The sequence below is a fragment of the Salvelinus namaycush genome, chromosome 34, assembly GCF_016432855.1.
Source record: "Salvelinus namaycush isolate Seneca chromosome 34, SaNama_1.0, whole genome shotgun sequence".
NCBI classification, from domain to species: domain Eukaryota; kingdom Metazoa; phylum Chordata; class Actinopteri; order Salmoniformes; family Salmonidae; genus Salvelinus; species Salvelinus namaycush.
The window spans coordinates 6,138,040-6,159,289 of NC_052340.1; the positions used below are offsets into that span (position 1 = coordinate 6,138,040).

Consider the following 21,250-nt stretch of genomic DNA (forward strand, 5'->3'; position numbering starts at 1 on the left):
AACTCCTATCACTTTCCCTCCGCTGCGGCTGAGTGTGTACTTGTTAATGAGGTCAGGTATCTAGCAGAAAAAGCTGGTCAGCCTTGATGAGTCATGCCTGGTGATGGACCCCATCTCGCTTGAGTCACACTAACCACAGGGCTGAGGGTGTGTCTCTCTCTGTCTGTGTGTGTGTGTGTGTGTGTGTGTTTGTGCTCCCCCATTTCCAATAACCTGACAAAGCGGTAATTTACACTATGTACACTCCATTTCATTTTCTCCCCTGCTCTGTAAATCAGAATGTCACACTACCCACCAGTGTGACTCTATATGCAAACGCATACGCAACCAACCCAGTCTACTGTCAGCATAATCTGAGACCACACACACACACATGCAAACAAACACAACGTAAACACACAGGCAGTCACACACTAGAACACGCTCGCACTGAGACACAAATAGTGACACACTGGATTTCAAACCCAAGATGGACTGCACTTGGGAAGTGCTCTCCGTATGTGAGAATCACTTGAAAGGCGAGTGGGCATGTGTTCATACAGTAAGTAGAGATGTGTGACTGTTTGGCATAGGACACCGAACCGCAGTCCGGACTACTCTCAGAGTCAGTATGAGTCATCAACCCCTGCTTGTACAAAGCTCCAAAACAAGATGAGATCACAAGAACCATGCTCTTCCAGAGCCTACTCTCCCAGGACAAACAACAAGCACTAAAATCCCCTAGGAGGTCACACAGAGAAAAGTAAATGCTCATCTTTAAAACCGTCTTGCATTCGAGTGCAATGGTTACATTATCATTCAGGCTTCTGTAAACTGAATGGGTAAGGATAGGAAGTGAGTACCTTAAAGTCTATATAAAGCTCTCATCATTTGTTTTACATATCTCTTTGTCTTAGCAGCTAGCTTGGTACTGGATCGTGTGTGCGCTAGGCTAAATGCTAGTTGCTAGCATCTCCCTGGCTGATCCTGTGTGCAGCAGCGTGGCTGGCTCTCTGGGAGGGGCATCTGAGGGCACGCTGCGCCAGACACTCATTAGGATACGGCTGGCGCTGCTGCGTCGCGCGCTGTCTATCCCTCTGGACCACCTCTCATCTCACTCCTTCGAAATAACATCCATCTCTCCCTACATAAGATATCTTCTTCTTCCTTCTCTCGTCCACTCTTCTCTTCATCTACTACTCAATTCAAGGGGCTTTATTGGCATGGGAAACATGTGTTAACATTGCCAAAGCAAGTGAGGTAATAATAATATACAAAAGTGAAATAAACAATAAAAATTAACAGTAAACATTACACATACAGAAGTTTCAAAACAATAAAGACATTACAAATGTCATATTATATATATACAGTGTTGTAACAATGTACAAATGGTTAAAGTACACAAGGGAAAATAAATAACCATAAATATGGGTTGTATTTACAATGGTGTTTGTTCTTCACTGGTTGCCCTTTTCTTGTGGCAACAGGTCACAAATCTTGCTGCTGTGATGGCACACTGTGGAATTTCACCCAGTAGATATGGGAGTTTATCAAAATTGGATTTGTTTTCGAATTCTTTGTGGATCTGTGTAATCTGAGGGAAATATGTCTCTCTAATATGGTCATACATTGGGCAGGAGGTTAGGAAGTGCAGCTCAGTTTCCACCTCATTTTGTGGGCAGTGAGCACATAGCCTGTCTTCTCTTGAGAGCCATGTCTGCCTACGGCGGCCTTTCTCAATAGCAAGGCTATGCTCACTGAGTCTGTACATAGTCAAAGCTTTCCTTAAGTTTGGGTCAGTCACAGTGCTCAGGTATTCTGCCGCTGTGTACTCTCTGTTTAGGGCCAAATAGCATTCTAGTTTGCTCAGTTTTTTTTGTTAATTCTTTCCAATGTGTCAAGTAATTATCTTTTTGTTTTCTCATGATTTGGTTGGGTCTAATTGTGCTGTTGTCCTGGGGCTCTGTGGGATGTGTTTGTGTTTGTGAACAGAGCCCTAGGACCAGCTTGCTTAGGGGACTCTTCTCCAGGTTCATCTCTCTGTAGGTGATGGCTTTGTTATGGAAGGTTTGGGAATCGCTTCCTTTTAGGTGGTTGTAGAATTTAACGGCTCTTTTCTGGATTTTGATAATTAGTGGGTATCGGCCTAATTCTGCTCTGCATGCATTATTTGGTGTTCTACGTTGTACCCGGAGGATATTTTTGCAGAATTCTGCATGCAGAGTCTCAATTTGGTGTTTGTCCCATTTTGTGAAGTCTTGGTTGGTGAGCGGACCCCAGACCTCACAACCATAAAGGGCAATGGGCTCTATGACTGATTCAAGTATTTTTAGCCAGATCCTAATTGGTATGTTGAAATGTATGTTCCTTTTGATGGCATAGAATGCCCTTCTTGCCTTGTCTCTCAGATCGTTCACAGCTTTGTGGAAGTTACCTGTGGCGCTGATGTTTAGGCCGAGGTATGTATAGTTTTTTGTGTGCTCTAGCGCAACAGTGTCTCTCTCTACCCATCTCTCTCTCTCTAACCATCTCTCTCTCTCTACCCATCTCTCTCTCTCTCTACCCATCTCTCTCTCTCTCTACCCATCTCTCTCTCTCTCTACCCATCTCTCTCTCCCCATCTCTCTCTCTCCCCATCTCTCTCTCTCCCCATCTCTCTCTCTACCCATCTCTCTCTCTACCCATCTCTCTCTCTACCCATCTCTCTCTCCCCATCTCCCTCTCTACCCATCTCCCTCTCTACCACTCTCTCTCTCCCCATCTCCCTCTCTACCCATCTCCCTCTCTACCACTCTCTTTCTACCACTCTCCCTCTCTCCCCATCTCTCTCTCTCCCCATCTCTCTCTCTCCCCATCTCTCTCTCTCTACCCATCTCTCTCTCTACCCATCTCTCTCTCTACCCATCTCTCTCTCTACCCATCTCTCTCTCTACCCATCTCTCTCTCTACCCATCTCTCTCTCTACCCATCTCTCTCTCTACCCATCTCCCTCTCTACCACTCTCTCTCTACCCATCTCTCTCTCTACCACTCTCCCTCTCTACCCATCTCTCTCTCTCCCCATCTCTCTCTGTACCCATCTCTCTCTCTCCCACTCCTTCTCTACCACTCCTTCTCTACCACTCCTTCTCTGCGCCTTTTCTTGTGATACATTGTCGCTGCTGCGTTGTGCTTGGATGGAGCTGGAGCTGGTGTGTGTTTGCTGAGCGTGCATTGGGTTGAGCTCCAGCTGGTGCTATGGTGGCATTATTCTGGGCACACACACACACACACACACACACACACACACACACACACACACACACACACACACACACACACACACACACACACACACACACACACACACTGCAGTGCTACGCTCTGTATGGCCCTGTTACCAAGGAAACGGAGGGGAAATAGTTTGGCAGAGAAGCTAGAGAGGGGCTGATAAGACGCAGGAGAAAGGGAGAGGGACCGAAAGAGAGAAGAGAAAAAAAAAAAAAAAGGGAACAATGAGAAAGAAGGACAAAAGGAAAGAATAGACACATAACACTAGAGAGAAACAATAGTGGGGGACAGTACTTACTGAGCCATATAGACAGTAGGCTAATACAGATCGGAGCTAAGTACAGATCGACATAGGAAAACGAAAGCAAGTTTCAGGTTGGGGGGTAAATGTATATAGCTTTTGTTGTGATTCTGTTGCGATTTAAAAACCAATAAATAAAAAGTATTAAAAGCTACAATATGTAACTTTTTGGGAGACCTGACTAAATTCACATAGAAATGTGCATTATAGATCTGGCATTCTCATTGAAAGCAAGTCCAAGAAGCGGTAGATCTGTTCTATGTGCACTATTTCTATGCTTCCCTTAAGTTTCGTTTTTGCGTCTTTTACGTTCTACTTCAAACAGCTGAAAATACAATATTTTTGGTTATTGAAAATATATTTCACAGCAGTTTAGATGGTACAATGATGCTCTACACTATATATTGCTTGTTTTGTCACAAACTGAAATTAGGCAAACTAGTAGAATTTCTGCAACAAGGAAATGGCATATTGCACCTTAAAAAAAAGAAGAAGAAAGATTAAAGAGCAGAGAACTGCTGGCGCAATGACCTTGTAAATTAGCCGAACTCCTCCCTCCCTTTCTGTTATTCTAATCTTTGCCTCGCCCACTTCCACCCCCAATTCATACCTTGATCTGTGACTCACTGCTACTGTTCTATCCACTTCCACCACACTACATAACACACAGCAAGGACATTCTTTCCATTCAAGATGGCACAGTATGCCAAGGCAAGAGTAGGGGAGTTGTGATGGAACATATGAGCAGGGACATTGGCTTGTGGCTCAACTAACCCATTTAACATCAGCTGCCTGTCTGCCACACTCATGGACCAGAGTAAGCATAACCTTTGACCTGGAAGAAGAATAGTCAGTTCCATGACAGAGGAGCAAAGGGCTGATGACTGGGAGAGTGACGACTCTGTTCAAACACATGGTGTCTGGGTATTACAGAACGTATGTCACTGTGGGGGCAAGGTGTATCTCTACTACTCCGACGGGGTCACCGCACAGACGCGGTTTGATAATGTAGTGTACACAGACACGCACACACTGCACCCCACGAGAGGTTTAGATCCCAAATGTATTCTGACAGCTCTGACCCACTGAACACTGGTACTGCTGCTACCCCTCACATCTCTACTGCACACACACGGTTAACCCTGGAACTGGTGCCCCACTCACACGCTAGGCTAAATCCACAAGTATTGCAGTACCACTATGACTACCACCCTACACTACAGTTACTACCACCCTACCTTACAATTACTACTACCCTACCTTACAGTTACTACTACTTCTAAAGCTACAACTATTACTGCCACCCTACACTACAGTTACTACCACCCTACACTACAGTTACTACTACCCTACCTTACAGTTACTACTACTTCTAAAGCTACAACTATTACTACCACCCTACACTACAGTTACTACTACCCTACGCTACAGTTACTACTATCCTACACTACAGTTACTACTATCCTACCTTACAGTTACTACTACTTCTAAAGCTACAACTATTACTACCACCCTACACTACAGTTACAACTACCCTACAATTACTACTACCCTACATTACAGTTACTACTACTTCTAAAGCTACAACTATGACTACCACCCTACACTACAGTTACTACTACCCTACACTACAGTTACTACTACTTCTAAAGCTACCACTATGACTACCACCCTACACTACAGTTACTACTACCCTACACTACAGTTACTACTACTTCTAAAGCTACCACTATGACTACCACCCTACACTACAACTGGGCAATTCCACTGTAATGGAAATACGCAGAGATTTTTTTACTTTAAAATGTATGCCAAACAAAAAACAAACATTGATTTCAAAGCACAACGACTGCTTTGAACAATTCACACAAATAAATAAAAACACATTTACTGAAAAATTTGTGCCGATGCAAAGCTTGATAAAATCTCAGTTTTGTTCGGTTACCAAACTTTGTATCCGCACAGTTCTTCATGTAATGTGTTTTTGTGAAACTGTGTGTGAAATTGTTCAAAGTAGTCCTTTTGCATAGAGTTCTATGGTTTGTTCAACTTTGAAATCAATGGTTTTTGTTTGGTATACATTTTAAAGTGAAAAAAAAATGTGAGTCTCAGCGTAATTCCGTTACCATGGAATTGCCCAACTACTACCACTAGTGAGGCTACAACTACCTCAACTATTACTACTATTACACGTAGTACCCTACATTATAGCTACTACTACTAATTCTATTAAGGCTACAACTACCACAACTATTACTGCTACGCCCTCTACCATTCTATCACGACTTCTATCCCCACCACCACTACTTTATCGACTAGAAATATTTCACTTCAAGCTCTTTGAGTAAATGTGGCGTAACAAAGTCTAGACAGTCCTGCAATGGCTAACACCACTGATAAGATCCAGCCCCTGGGGTCATGGTGCAGTAGTGAACAACTGAGATAATATGTTAATGTAACACAGTCACTAGTTAGCAGATTATATCAAAGTGATTTACAGTGAACACATAGGGTTATATTCAGTATATGTACTGCGGCTTATGCAGGACTCAAACCATGCTCTAGTCTAGGTGAACCAAGGACTAGATAGGTCTGAACCCTGCTTTGGGAGAGGGATGAGTGGGCTGAGAAACTGGGTCAGGGTGGGGTGGAAACCTGGGAGAATGCAGTGAGATTGGGTGAGACAGACGTAGGACCGTGACATACTACGTAAAGACAGACGTAGGGCCTGGCTCAAATATCCAGACCTGCGTCACTGAGCGAGCTCACTGACAGCTTTACAGCACTGCAGCCAACTACTGCTCTTTGGTAATCGAATGAAAGTCAGTCTATTCAGGAAGTCAAGTGAAATTCCAATTAAATAATTGAACAGGGCTTTTCAGTGAATTCTTAATAAACTGAAAAAGAGAAACTATTCATTAAAAAAAAAATATATATATATACATACATACATACACACACACTTTTTTAACTTGAATTGAGTGACTTCAATTTGAACCCAAACCTGTCGGTCATGTCTGGCCATTGTCTAAGCTTGTAATATCAACGTTTTACGCTATGCTAAGGATGGTTAAAAATAAACACTCGTTCATACATTCATAATCTCAAACACACAAAGAGAAAAACGATCCAAACAAGCGCATACGTACATAGCCATACAAAAGTAGTATACAGTAGGCTAGGCAAGCAAACAATCAAACATATACACAGCCATCCAAACAGACACCAACCAATCAAACACACACACCCTCACCAAACCAGCCACAAGAATGCCTTGTTTGCGTATGGGTGAGAGATTGAAAGAGCGGTCTTCAAAGCTAGTGAAACACCGATCTCAGACCAGATAGCTCCAGAAGGTTGACTTGCTGCCAGTGGTATGAGAACATTGGCATAAACAGTGGCATGACAATAGGGGCATACACTGGCATGGGAGAAGTCAGGGGGATATAGGACAGCTATGGCCCCACTTACCTGTGGGTGTGGCCCTATCACATTGAATCAGACAGGGAGGAGAACAGACAGGATTACATACCCGCCCTTTATCAGTGATATGATAGTGCCAGTTCAGGATCACAGTAGATGATGTCATCAAAATGGGACACCGCAGCTAATCCCCGCTATCTATGGCGTAGAATTATAGAAAACGTTGACATTGGTACTAATCCTTTCTATTTCAGTCTCTCCTCCTTCTCACCCCTCATCCTCCTCTCAGCATGATATGGCCATTGATGACATTGAGTCCCCAGCTCACCCTGTTCCCTTCCACAATTCTCTGTATTTCTCTCTTCCCCAGCTTCTCGTCCCACATCTCCCCTCATCTTGGTGCTCCAATTGATGACGCCATCCCTTCCTGTCCTCAAACCCACCGCCTCTACCTGCTACCCTGCCCCTCGGTCCTCCCCCACCCTCCCAGTTCTCTCACCTTGGTGCGTCCATTGATGACACAGTCCCCCAGCTGCCCGTTGGCAGCGCTGTGCATCACGGCCTCGTCGATGTGTGCCATCAGCATGGCGATGCCCTCGCACCCCGGCTCGTGCCCCTCCACCCAGGCGATCTGGTCTCCACGGATATTCCGTGAGGGGATGCTCCTCTGGCTGACCAGCTGACCCCCCCGGAACTTCCCGCTGCGGTTCAGACTCTCCACCTCGCCCAGCACCGACTCACCCAGCCGTGGCCCCAGGAAACTGTCCTTCACACAGATACCATAGGAAGTCAGACAGGGCACGATGTACTGCTGGGCGATACTCTCCGCCGACCAGCCCGCCTCGGCCGGTAACGGTAGAGACCGGATGCTGTTGGCCTCCACCGGGGACATCTGGCCTGGAACAACCCCGGGGCCCAGCAGCGTCAACTTGTGTACATTGTGGTGCAGCTTGTTGTTGTGAGGGTCGGGCAAAGAGGGGTGAGGGGTGGCGCAGTGGTTGTGGTTGCTATGGTTATTGTTGATGCTGCTATCGCCGTTGGCAGCAAGAGGGAGGACAGCCTTGCCGGGTTTGGAAGGCTCCGCTTTGTGAACTTCGCTCTCCGACACTCGTCTCCGTTTGCAGTCCGGGGTTATCGACTCACCTGGTCCATAGGCCATCATACCTAGAGTACCTAAACCTGAACCCACTGATAAGGCACAGCCTTTGGGAGTCTCAGAACCCATGTCCCGGTTCTCCTCACCTCTCCGCTTCCGATGGTGCAGCTGTTTGACCTGCGGGTCACCATTGGGCCTCTTCACCAGAAGAATGCATTTCTCATGTTGTGTTCTGTCCCCATTCTCCACGAGGCGTGCTCTGCTGCCGAGGGGTTGCGCAAGGCCATTGGGTGTCTCCCCCACCCCTTTCACTTTCGGAGGGTAACCGTTGGGACTTTGCGCCAAAACCCCACTGTGGTTGCCCTCAATGGTTGCGGATGGAGACACAATCCCACCGTTATAGAACGGCAGCCCAGTATTCGTCTGTTTCTTTAAAACCGTGATGCTGGAAGTGCTTGTTTTTGAAGCCAGACCAGACAGTAATTCCGCGGCCGTGGCGCTCCCAACCGGCGCTATGCCCTGGCAGTAGCCGTTTAGTCCATTAAGTCCCATGCTGGGTTGGAAAGGTTGAAACTCGGCAGCTCCAAATATGTGTTCACCGTTTGTTACTCTCTCGCCGGCAGCTGGAAAACTGTTGTGTCCGTGGGAAGAGCTTGGATTTAAAAGGTCCGTGTGTTCCAAGCGCTCCATTTCATCTCGTCTAGTGCTGGATGCGCACGTAGCCCACGTCCTCGCCTCATTTTTTACGGGAGCCACCGTGCGAGAGCGAGAGTGCAGCACAACTGCCGAGGCTGCGAGAGAGGAGCCACAGCTTTGGAAAGTTTCATATTAAAAAGTCTCCTTGCCACCGTTTTTCTTTCATTCATGATTTTTCTTTAAATGGTTTCACATTTGTCTTCTATTGAAATGTTTTCTGGTATTCAGAAGCTTGAAATGTTTCTAAAACAAAATGATACAATAATTACTTGACTGCGATTACCGTTATAGCCTATAATATGTAGGCTAATCGCATAGCCTCACATGCTTGGGACAAAATACTCAAGCTAAACATAAATCAGCCTAATTTTCCCACCAGGCCTAGACCATTCATATTCCATAAATTAAGAAACCTGTAAGGGACCCTACACTTTGTAGACAAATTTAACCGTAGGCCTAATATCTTATGTAGCGTTGCCTACATTTATTGACAAACTTGAAATAGGCCTACATTGCTTTAAATATGTTTTATTATATTCTAATAATATATTCTATTCCGACATGGGGCTATAGTGACTCGGGTAGTTAAATAGTAATTGATTTGTTACAGCAGTTCAATCCTAAAATATATTTATGACAATATATTTCAGGCAATAACAACACATTAAAGTCATAATATTGATATCGGTTATAATAATTCCCCACTTCACGATGAGGGGGTAAACACACTGTCAGAGCAGCTAATCTATAGAACGCATGCCACTCTACCTTGCTATGCATTCACATTACTTAGTGTATAGCCTGCATGCATAGCCAATAACTTAAGACATATAGCCTACACGTGTTTGCATTCCTTCCAAAAATACAGATAGCCTATATTGGATTATTTTGGAGTGAGTTTAGCTATGATTCGGAAATCAATTCAACAACGTGCATGTAATAATAGTATCCCGTGAAAAATATAGCCCTCTATCTGTCATCTGATTGTACACTTACCTATCAGTAACGCAAAGCTTCCAGTAACGTAGCCTACGTGACCGGCTGAGGGTACGTCTGTTATTTCCGGGATTGTCTTGGTGATGTTCTAGACACATTTCTTTGTTTAACCTATAAATATCCATATATGTCCACCACCCGGGGTTAAAATTGGAAACTGATGCTTGTCCTGGGGAGGGAACTACCGCTTCTGCCGCGGGAGGCACGGTAGGTTCCCCTCAATCAACAAAAAGTACGCTCCATTCCCCCGCCGATCCTCCGCTGGTAACTCCCACTAGCATCTCTCTCTCTATCTCTCCTGCCTCGCTCTCCCTCTCCTGTCCATGAACGACCCTGTCAATTACACGTGCTCATGAACAAGTCATGTGACACCAAACTGCTACAGAAACAAAATACATTCCACGCATGTGTTAAGACTATTTATAAGGTCATCTTCAATTTGTTGTGGGTTCATAAAGTGTAATATTAGGATCTAAAATTTAAGGGAAACAGTGGAGTGTATTCATGGATGACAATGGAAGGCAGGCTTCCCCAAATATTTGTCCAATAAAAATGATAAAATAATCTCTCTTTCCTCTTTGTGTTTTCATAATTTAACACCAATTCCCGGAGGAATCATCTGAGTGAGGGAAACAGCGACCCCCTGTCTCAGTATGTGTAGCCCATGTACTGTATCTGATGCTGCCTGGAGCAAAAGAGTATGACATGTTGCCGCTGTAGCATTTGATTGATTGATGCCAGCAAGCATTTGGCCTCCCTTGATAATAGTTCTCGTCAGAACAGACAATACCACTGTTGTGGCTTACATAAACAGACAAGGGGGACTGCAATACCCTCACTTATACACACTGGCACACATACTGATTATATAGAGCAGTGTGCATCTCCAGTCACTGAGAGCTACTCATGTACCGGGAGTACTGAATCTGGGGGCAAATTTACTTTCCAGGGGGAACCCTCTATACGGAGAGTGGAAGCTCCACCCAGAGGTAGCCAATCAGGTTTGGATGCACTTCGGCATTCCAGCAGTGGATCTTTATGCATCAATAGAGAATACTCGGGATACACCGATGGGAGTGGATGCATTGGCGCACGTGGCCACATCCTCCTGTATGCATTTCCCCCACTGGCGCTGATTTCCCCCACCCTATCCAGGGTGCAGGAAAGGGGTCTATCTCTCATACTAATAGCGCCACATTGGCCACTATGCAATCAACCATGGCCCCTCCCCCTGCGTCGGGACCAACAGTGCCATGAACGAGGGGAGATTTTCCATCCTCACCCGGAACGGTTGGCACTCTGGGCCTGGCCTGTGAATGGTTCAACTTCAACACTGTCGTGTTTCCCCAAAATGTAAGTTAGACTATTCAGAGTGCTAGAGCCTTATCCACCAGATCCCTTTGTAGTTGTAAATGGCACGTGTTTGAGGAATGGTGCACTAAATCACAGACAATAGTCAGAGCACTGGAATGGCACTAAGGTATATCTTCTCTAGGATAGGGGGCGACATTTTCACCTTTGGATGAATTGGTGCCCAAATTGAACGGCCTCGTACTCTGTCCAAGATCATATGATATGCAAATTATTATTACTATTGGATAGAAAACACTCTGAAGTTTCTAAAACTGTTTGAATTATATCTGTGAGTAAAACAGAACTCATATAGCAGGCAAACTTCCAAACAGGAAGTGAAAATTCTGAAATGGGTCGCTGTGAAAGTCATCGCCTATTCAATTCTCCTATATTTATGGATCTGTATGCACTTCATACGCCTTCCACTAGATGTCAACAGGCAGTAGAACGTAGAATGAAGCATCTAGCTTGATGTGGGACCGGATGAGAGCCATTGGAGTGACTGGTCAGGCAGATTGCCAGTTCTTGGTCACGCACACTGGGCATGTGATGTCCTTCTCTGCCATGGGTTATATAGACATGAAGAAATGCTCCGTTTGGGACTTTATTGGATATATATGAGAAAAACATCCTGAAGATTGATTCTCAACTGAGTTTGACCAGTTTATTCGACTTGTAATATCACTTTTTGAAGTTTTCGTTCATTAGCGTAAATTTGTATGGACACGTGAACTACACATGCTAGCCAAAGTTGCTAATTCGACAGAAGTAATGGACATTATAAAACAAAACAACGATTTATTGTGGAACTAGGATTCCTGGCACTGCATTCTCATGAAAGTTCATCAAAGGTAAGGGAATATTTATGATGTAATTTCGTATTTCTGTTGACTCCAACATGGCGGAGAATGGCTGAGCGCCGTCTCAGATTATTGCATGGGATGCTTTTTACTAAAGTTATTTTTTAAATTTAACACAGCGATTGCATTAAGAACCAGTGTATCTTTAATTATATGTAAAACATGTATCTTTCATCAAAGTTTTATGATGAGTATTTCTGTATTTCACGTTGCTCTCTGTAATTATTCTGGCTATTTTGGAGCCATTTCTGAACATGGCGCCAATGCAAAACCACGATTTGTGGCTATAAATATGCACATTATCGGAAAAAAACATAAATGTATTGTATAACATGATGTCATATGACTGTCATCTGATGAAGATGTTCAAAGGTTAGTGATTAATTTGATCTCTATTTGTGGGTTTTGTGAAAGCTATCTTTGCTGTGAAAAAATGGCTGTGTTTTTTTGGATATGGTGGTGAGCTAACATAAATATATGTTGTGTTTTCGCTGTAAAACATTTAAAAAATCGGACATGTTGGCTGGATTCACAAGATGTTTATCTTTCATTTGCTGTATTGGACTTGTGATTTCATGATATTATATTATTTACCTGTGGCGCTATGCTAGGCTATGCTAGTCAGCGTTTCTGATGACAATGATCCCGGATCCGGGATGGGTGGTTCAGAGAATGTAAGTTAGACTATTCAGAGTGCTAGAGCCTCATCCACCAGATCCCTTTATAGTTGTAAATGGCACATGTTTGAGGAATGGTGCACTAAATCACAGACAGTGCCATTCCAGTGCTCTGACTATTAAGGTATATCTAGCAGCTATTTCGGCTTGTCATGTGGGTTTTGGGAGCACGACAGTGGGGCAACACCCCCTTGTTGCCCATTTTATGAAGGGTGCACGTCGTTTGCATCCGGTGTCCAAACAGCTTTCCCCGTCATGGGATTTATCAATTGTTTTGGATGCTCTATGCCAACAGCCTTTTAGCCCCTGGATCAGGTGGAGCTGAAGATGCTTTCATTTAAGGCCGCGCTATTACTAGCATTGGCCTCCACCAAGCGTGTAAATGACATTTACACACTCTCAGTGCACTCGTTATGTGCACAATGTGCACCCGGTAACAATAGGGTATCATTGCGGCCTAACCCCGCCTTTATCCCTAAGATTATTAACCCATCTTTGATATTTCTTCCTCTTGAGCTGGTAGCTTTTTATCCCCCCCTGTTTTCCTCTCCGGAAACATCAACATTTGCATATGTTGTGCCCAGTGTGCGCTCTGGCAATCTACATGGACAGGACAAAGGGATTTAAAAAATGTGATCAGTTGTTTGTTTCCTGGGCGAAACCTCACACAGGTAAATTGCTCACTGAACAACGCCTCTCCCAAAATGTGTCTGTTTCTGGTCTGCTTTGTTGATGTCCTGCAGTAGCTAGCTAGCTTGAGTGGTCTTTCAATCATGAGTGAATGAGCTTTTCAGATCAGAGCACAGAGCTGCAGGTGTTGATATTCTTTGATAGTTAACAAGTTATTAGCCCAGTTATAGATTCGTATAGGTCAGCAATGGGGAGTTTTTGCTTCCTACAAGAGCACAAAACGTGTAGGCTACTTTTCAAGCTGTCTTTGAAAAACCAGTCAGTTAAAAAGCCTGTCTTAATTAAAGGGACAGTGTTGTATTTTGAGACAGGCTTGAATATGCAAATAAACCACTTGGCGGAGCGGTAGCCTACATTGTCTAATTCTCTGTATGGTACAGTAATAATAATACATTTTATTTTGTAAAGTGGTTTCTTGCATCATACAACACAATACAATGCAATGTACAGTCATAACTTGTAGACTTGTTTACGTGCTGCTGTGCGGTTTGTTGCTAACCTTACTTTGCTACCTGCCAACTTTACGGTTTATACTTTTTAATTACCGTTTATTTTTTGTTTTTCCCCTCGCTCGACTTTTTTCATTCAACTTTTTCACACGCTTTATTTGGACGTGGTTCGTCAGGACCTCCAACAGCCAAAGCTAAGTAGTAACATTAACATGATTTCTTCTAATTGCAGTCGCTGTACTCATAATATACAGGAGAACGATCGCCTTATGGCGAGGATAGCTGTGCTGCAAGCCCAGCTTCAGACGCAATGGTTAGGCAAGGGTAATTTTAGTGTAGGAAAGGATGAAACAGCGTCTGTGCCACCAGTAAGTACAGATAGTAGTTTAAATCCCCTCGCACAGTCCCCGTAGCCGGACAATTTTCTCATGGCTTCGGAAGGAAATGCTGTAGGAATGCTCAACCGGTGTCGCTCATTCAGCCGACAGAAACTTTCAAACGGTTCTCCCCATTAAGCAACAGGTCGGAGTCAAAGGCCGAGCCTTCTCTGGTTTCTACTCCTCCCGTTACGGGGTCTGAGACGCCGAAGTCTCCAACCATTAGCTCTGACAAATTGAAAACCCTAGTCATTGGCGACTCCATTACCCGCAGTATTAGACTTAAAACGAATCATCCAGCGATCATACACTATTTACCAGGGGGTAGGGCTAGTGACATTAAGGCTAATCTGAAGAAGGTGCTGGGTAAAGCTAAAACTGGCGTGTGTAGAGAGTATAGGGATATTGTTATCCATGTCGGCACCAACGACGTTAGGATGAAACAGTCAAAGGTCACCAAGCGCAACATAGCTTCAGCGTGTAAATCAGATAGAAAGATGTGTCGGCATCGAGTAATTGTCTCTGCCCCCTCCCAGTTAGGGAGGGGCTCTACAGCTCTACAGCAGAGTCTCACAACTCAATTGCTGGTTGAAAACTGTTTTTTATAGAGAGAATTTGATAGAATTGAAAGATAGAATTTGTAGATAATTGGCCCTCTTTCTGGGACTCACCCACAAACAGGACCAAGCCTGGCCTGTTGAGGAGTGACGGACTCCATCCTAGCTGGAGGGGTGCTCTCATCTTATCTACGAACATAGACAGGGCTCTAACTCCTCTAGCTCCACAATGAGATAGGGTGCAGGCCAGGCAGCAGGCTGTTAGCCAGCCTGCCAGCTTAGTGGAGCCTGCAACTAGAACAGTCAGTGTAGTCAGCTCAGCTATCCCCATTGAGACCGTGTCTGTGCCTCGATCTAGGTTGGGCAAAACTAAACATGGCGGTGTTCGCCTTAGCAATCTCACTGGAATAAATACCTCCTCCATTCCTGCCATTATTGAAAGAGATCGTTGTACCTCACATCTCAGAATAGGGATACTTAATGTTAGATCCCTCACTTCCAAGGCAGTTACAGTCAATGAACTAATCACTGATCACAATCTTGATGTGATTGGCCTGACTGAAACATGGCTTAAGCTTGATGAATATACTGTGTTAAATGAGGCCTCACCTCCTGGTTACACTAATGACCATATCCCCCGCGCACCCGCAAAGGCGGAAGTGTTGATAACATTTACGATAGCAAATTTAAATTTATTTTTTTCGTCTTTTGAGCTTCTAGTCATGAAATCTATGCAGCTTACTCAATCACTTTTTATAGCTACTGTTTACAGTCCTCCTGGGCCATATACAACGTTCCTCACTGAGATGCCTGAAATCCTATCGGATCTTGTTGTCATGGCAGATAATATTAACATTTTTGTTGACTTTATTATTCACATGGAAAAGTCCACAGACCCACTCCAAAAGGCTTTCGGAGCCATCATCGACTCAGTAGGTTTTGGCAAACATGTCTCCGGACCTACTCACTGCCACAGTCATACTCTGGACCTAGTTTTGTCCCGTGGAATAAATGTTGTGGATCTTAATGTTTTTCCTCATATTCCTGGACTATCGGACCACCATTTTATTACGTTTACTCAGACCCCAACCAAGGATCATAAAAAGCTGTGCTATAAATTCTCGGACAACCCAAAGATTCCTAGATGCCCTTCCAGACTCCCTCCAACTACCCAAGGACGTAAGAGTACAAAAATCAGTTAACCAACTAACTGAGGAACCCAATTTAACCTTGCGCAATACCCTAGATGCAGTCGCACCCCTAAAAACAAAAAACATTTGTCATAAGAAACTAGCTCCCTGGTATACAGAAATTACCCGAGCTCTGAAGCAAGCTTCCAGAAAATTGGAACGGAAATGACACCAAACTGGAAGTCTTCCGACTAGCTTGAAAAGACAGTACCGTGCAGTATCGAAGAGCCCTCACTGCTGCTCAATCATCCTATTTTTCCAACTTAATTGAGGAAAATAAGAACAATCCAACATTTATTTTTGATACTGTTGCAAAGCTAACTAAAAAGCAGCATTCCCCAAGAGAGGATGGCTTTCACTTCAGCAGTGATAAATTCATGAACTTCTTTGAGGAAAAGATCATGATGATTAGAAAGCAAATTACGGACTCCTCTTTAAATCTGCATATTCCTCCAAAGTTCAGTTGTCGTGAGTCTGCACAACTCTGCCAGGACCTAGGATCAAGGGAGACACTCAAGTTTTTTAATACTATATATTTTTACACATTGATGAAAATAATCATGGCCTCTAAACCTTCAAGCTGCATACTGGACCCTATTCCAACTAAACTACTGAAAGAGCTGCTTCCTGTGCTTGGCCCTCCTATGTTGAACATAATAAACGGCTCTCTATCCACCGGATGTGTACCAAACTCACTAAAAGTGGCAGTAATAAAGCCTCTCTTGAAAAAGCCAAACCTTGACCCAGAATTTTTTTTAAACTATCGGCCTATATCGAATCTCCCATTCCTCAATTTTTTTTGAAAAAGCTGTTGCGCAGCAACTCACTCCCTACCTGAAGACAAACAATGTGAAATGCTTCAGTCTGGTTTTAGACCCCATCATAGCACTGAGACTGCACTTGTGAATGTGGTAAATTACTTTTTAATGGCATCAGACCGAGGCTCTGCATCTGCCCTCGTGCTCCTCGACCTTAGTGCTGCTTTTGATATTATTGATCACCACATTCTTTTGGAGAAATTAGAAACCCAAATTGGTCTACACGGACAAGTTCTGGCCTGGTTTCAATCTTATATGTCGGAAAGATATCATTTTGTCTCTGTGGATGGTTTGTCCTCTAAATTTCAGTGTTCCTCAAGGCTCCGTTTTAGGACCACTATTGTTTTCACTATATATTTGACCTCTTGGTGATGTCATTCAGAAAAATAATGTTAACTTTCACTGCTATGCGGACGACACACTGTTGTACATTTCGATGAAACATGGTAAAGCCCCAAAATTGCCCTCCCTGGAAGCCTGTGTTTCAGACATAAGGAAGTGGATGGCGGTAAATGTTGTACTTTTAAACTCTGAGAAAACAGAGATGCTAGTTCTAGGTCCCAAGAAACAAAGAGATCTTCTGTTGAATCTGACATTTAATCTTGATGGTTGTCCAGTCATCTCAAATAAAACTGTGAAGGACCTCTGCGTTACTCTGGACCCTGATCTCTCTTTTGACGAACATATCAAGACTTTCAAGGACAGCTTTTTTCCATCTATGTAACATTGCAAAATCAGAAACTTTCTGTCCAAAAATGATGCAGAAAAATGTATCCATGTTTTGTCACTTCTAGGTTAGACTACTGCAATGCTCTACTTTCCGGCTACCTGGATAAAGCAATAATAAATAATAATAATAAAAAGCAATAATAAATAAACCTAGAATCTTGACTAGAACCCCAAAAATGTATCATATTACACCAGTGCTAGCCTCTCTACCTTGGCTTCCTGTTAAGGAAAGGGCTGATTACAAGGTTTTACTGCTAACCTACAAAGCATTACATGGGCTAGCTCCTACCTATCTGTTTCCGATTTGGTCCTGCCATACATACCTACACGTACGCTACGGTCACAAGACGCAGGCCTCTTTATTGCTCCTAGAATTTCTAAGCAAACAGCTGGAGGCAGCGCTTTCTCCTATAGAGCTCCATTTTTATGGAATGTGAGAGACGCATGTGAGAGACGCAGACTCGGTCTCAACCTTTAAGTCTTTATTGAAGACTCATCTCTTCAGTAGGTCCTATGATTGAGTGTAGTCTGGCCCAGGAGTGTGAAGGTGAACGGAAAGGCACTGGAGCAACGAACCGCCCTTGCTGTCTCTGCCTGTCCAGTTCCCCCCTCTCCACTGGGATTCTCTGCCTCAAACCCTATTACAGGGGCTGAGTCATTGGCTTACTGGTGCTCTTCCATGCCATCCCTAGGAGGGGTGCGTCACTTGAGTGGGTTGGGTCACTGACGTGATCTTCCTGTCCTGGTTGGCGCCCCCCCTCGGGTTGTGCCGTGGGGAGATCTTCGTGGGCTATACTCGGCCTTGTCTCAGGATGGTAAGTTGGTGGTTGGAGATATCCCTCTAGTGGTATGGGGGCTGTGCTTTGGCAAAGTGGGTGGGGTTATATCCTGCCTGTTTGGCCCTGTCCGGGGGTATCGTCGGACGGGGCCACAGTGTCTCCCGACCCCTCCTGTCTCAGCCTCCAGTATTTATGCTGCAATAGTTTGTGTTGGGGGGCTAGGGTCAGTCTATCTGGAGTATTTTTCCTGTCTTATCCGGTGTCCTGTGTGAATTTAAGTATGCTCTCTAATTCTCTCTCTCTTTTTCTCTCTTTCTTTCTTTCTCTCTCGGAGGTCCTGAGCCATAGGACCATGCCTCAGGACTACCTGGCCTGATGACTCCTTGCTGTCCCCAGTCCACCTGGCCGTGCTGCTGCTCCAGTTTCAACTGTTCTGCCTGCGGCTATGGAACCCTGACCTGTTCACCGGACATGCTACCTGTCCCAGACCTGCTGTTTTCAACTCTCTAGAGACAGCAGGAGCGGTAGAGATACTCTGAATGATTGGCTATGAAAAGCCAACTGACATTTACTCCTGAGGTGCTGACCTGTTGCACCCTCTACAACCACTGTGATTATTATTATTTGACCCTGCTGGTCATCTATGAACATTTGAACATCTTGGCCATGTTCTGTTATAATCTCCACCCGGCACAGCCAGAAGAGGACTGGCCTCCCCTCATAGCCTAGTTCCCCTCTAGGTTTCTTCCTAAGTTTTTGGCCTTTCTAGGGAGTTTTTCCTTGCCACCGTGCTTCTACACCGACATTGCTTGCTGTTTGGGGTTTTAGGCTGGGTTTCTGTACAGCACTTTGTGACATCAGCTGATGTAAGAAGGGCTTTATAAATACATTTGATTGATATATTGACCTATTTGGCCCGTGGTGTTACAGACCAACTAAAAAATCATGAATTCATGTCAAGCCCTTTATAAACTTTTTAAAAGTCTCATGCAATGTAGGTCTGCATTGAACACCACATACAGGCTACATCATAGAAATCAAAAGAAGCTATTTCCATGTGAAAATGTTATGGGATTTGCTCGATTGGTTTTTGTTGCTAGGCCTACATTATGCTGAAATAACCACAATAGCCTATTGGTTACTGTCTAAAACTGTAAGGGTACAGCCTCAGTGTTCACTGTAAACGCTCGCTGGAAGTTGCACAAATATTTGCTCAGTGCCCCCGAAAAATTTGAGGGAACATTGCTGGACAGATGTTGCTCTCCGGTTTTGTGATGATGCAAACGTATGTGTAGTTGAACTTATTCCACCACTGTGTGAATTTTCTCTCTTTGTTGTCACAGCCTTATTGCGGTGTATGAACTAATGGGTTATAGAGCAAACAACGCAAATATCACAACAATATGGCTTTCTTACTGGCTTGGCTTCCCCAGTGAATTTATCCACACACTGCTACAGAAGGGAAAACCTCTGTGATACAATGTGACTGTTTTGAGGAAGTGGGCTATCATGAGCTTGGCAGCAATGTATGCCATCACATTCCTGTTTGTATGAAATTGGTCCAAAAGTCAATGATAGTCAGTGGCTATTAAGTCGTTCCCAATGCAATGACAAAAAAGCCTTTGAACTTGAAGCTGACATTGACAACCTCTGCATGTGGATTTGTTATGGATTGGGCCTAAAAGTAGGCCTACAGTGTTCTCAGAATTATTACATTATTCAGTGTATTGCTATGGGTGAGCTACTACATTGAAAATGTTTTATTTAAACTCTTATACATACAGTAGGCTATTAACCTGCTGACATTTTGGGTTTTGTATGTATTCACCCATGTACTGTAGTAGGCCTACAGATGTAGGATCTTAATTTGATCATTCTCACAACAGGAAAATAATCCTTGCAGAGAGTGAATGATAAAAAAAAATGTTGGGGCAAATCGAGTCTGAAAATGTAAAGTGGAAATCACAAACTTTAGAGACCTTTTTAAACCTAGAATACAGTAAAAGTGTGCATTTCCTGCTGTGCAGGACATTTCCTACAACAACAGGGTGATCAAATTAAAGTCATGCATCTGTATGTGTTGAAGGAGGAGGTGAGATAATGTTAGCCTGTGCCTGTGGATTAGTTCCACTCTGTGGGATTATAGACAGGGAGGTGTTTTGTTTCCACAGAGCACACTACTCTCGTCTGCCATTTTCCAGGAACAATGGGTACGGGCAGCCGCCATGTGGAGTGACTGGGTCACCAGTCACACTGTCCATCCTCACACCTCAGCAGACACACACAGAGAGACAGAGACAGGCAGGCACGTGTACAATGCATACAGGACAATACGGACAAACGAACAGACAGACAGACATGCACACAGACCAGACAGAAGGAGAGACTTAGAGACATTAAGGAAAAGTCCAGAGAGGAGATACAGTATGCCCGATAGTGTAAGCCTATAGGCTAGACACAGGGATCAATGGGGAAACCAAACAAACCATGAGTACAGGGTCAGCAACTCTGTGACTGACACTCATGACCATTAGGATGTGGCGTACATAATATGGCTTCCATTAGGCAGAGCACTCAATGTGGGCAGTAGGGGCTTTCCTTAGGGACTTTCCACAGCCTTCAGGCTTAAAGGAAAACTCCTTTAATACTCATTGACAATATTTTCACCACATAGGCCTACACACTACTTTATAAAATACATCTATGCAAGGTTATATGTATTTTATTTAAAGAAGGGGGAAGGGTGGGGGAACGTTTGCTATTGAATTTTGTTTTCTTTATTCTGTCAAAGCCGTTTCAGGAACTGAAACAAGTGCACCAAAATATACCAAACATTGAATTAAGTATAGCCTACCATTAATTTTCCAGCCTGATGCTTAGTCACATGGAAAACCCCCAAATATGTAATGGACAGATTTTGTAAATAGTTGCGTTCAAAGTACTAAAGTTGATGATTGGCTTTAGGCTGCAGCCTGGCAGTGTTGGCAGAATGGACAATGTACCCAGAA

At 44.0% G+C, this 21,250-nt stretch overlaps 1 protein-coding gene across 3 annotated transcripts in view; it reads right to left on the minus strand.

The window, feature by feature from the left end:
* Positions 1-10,070, minus strand: part of LOC120029052 — a 47,425-nt gene extending 37,355 nt beyond the window's left edge. Inside the window, exons 1-2 of one of the 3 annotated variants that reach the window (XM_038974344.1) lie at positions 9,764-10,069; positions 7,475-8,862 (exon numbers count right to left, since the gene is read on the minus strand). In XM_038974344.1, the coding sequence (XP_038830272.1) occupies positions 7,475-8,761 (1,287 nt within the window). In that variant the 5' untranslated portion in view covers positions 8,762-8,862; positions 9,764-10,069. Of the gene's footprint in view, positions 1-7,474; positions 9,011-9,763 lie in introns of all 3 variants that reach the window. The other 2 variants (XM_038974343.1, XM_038974345.1) reach the window with 2 other exon arrangements.
* Positions 10,071-21,250: the final 11,180 nt, after the last annotated feature.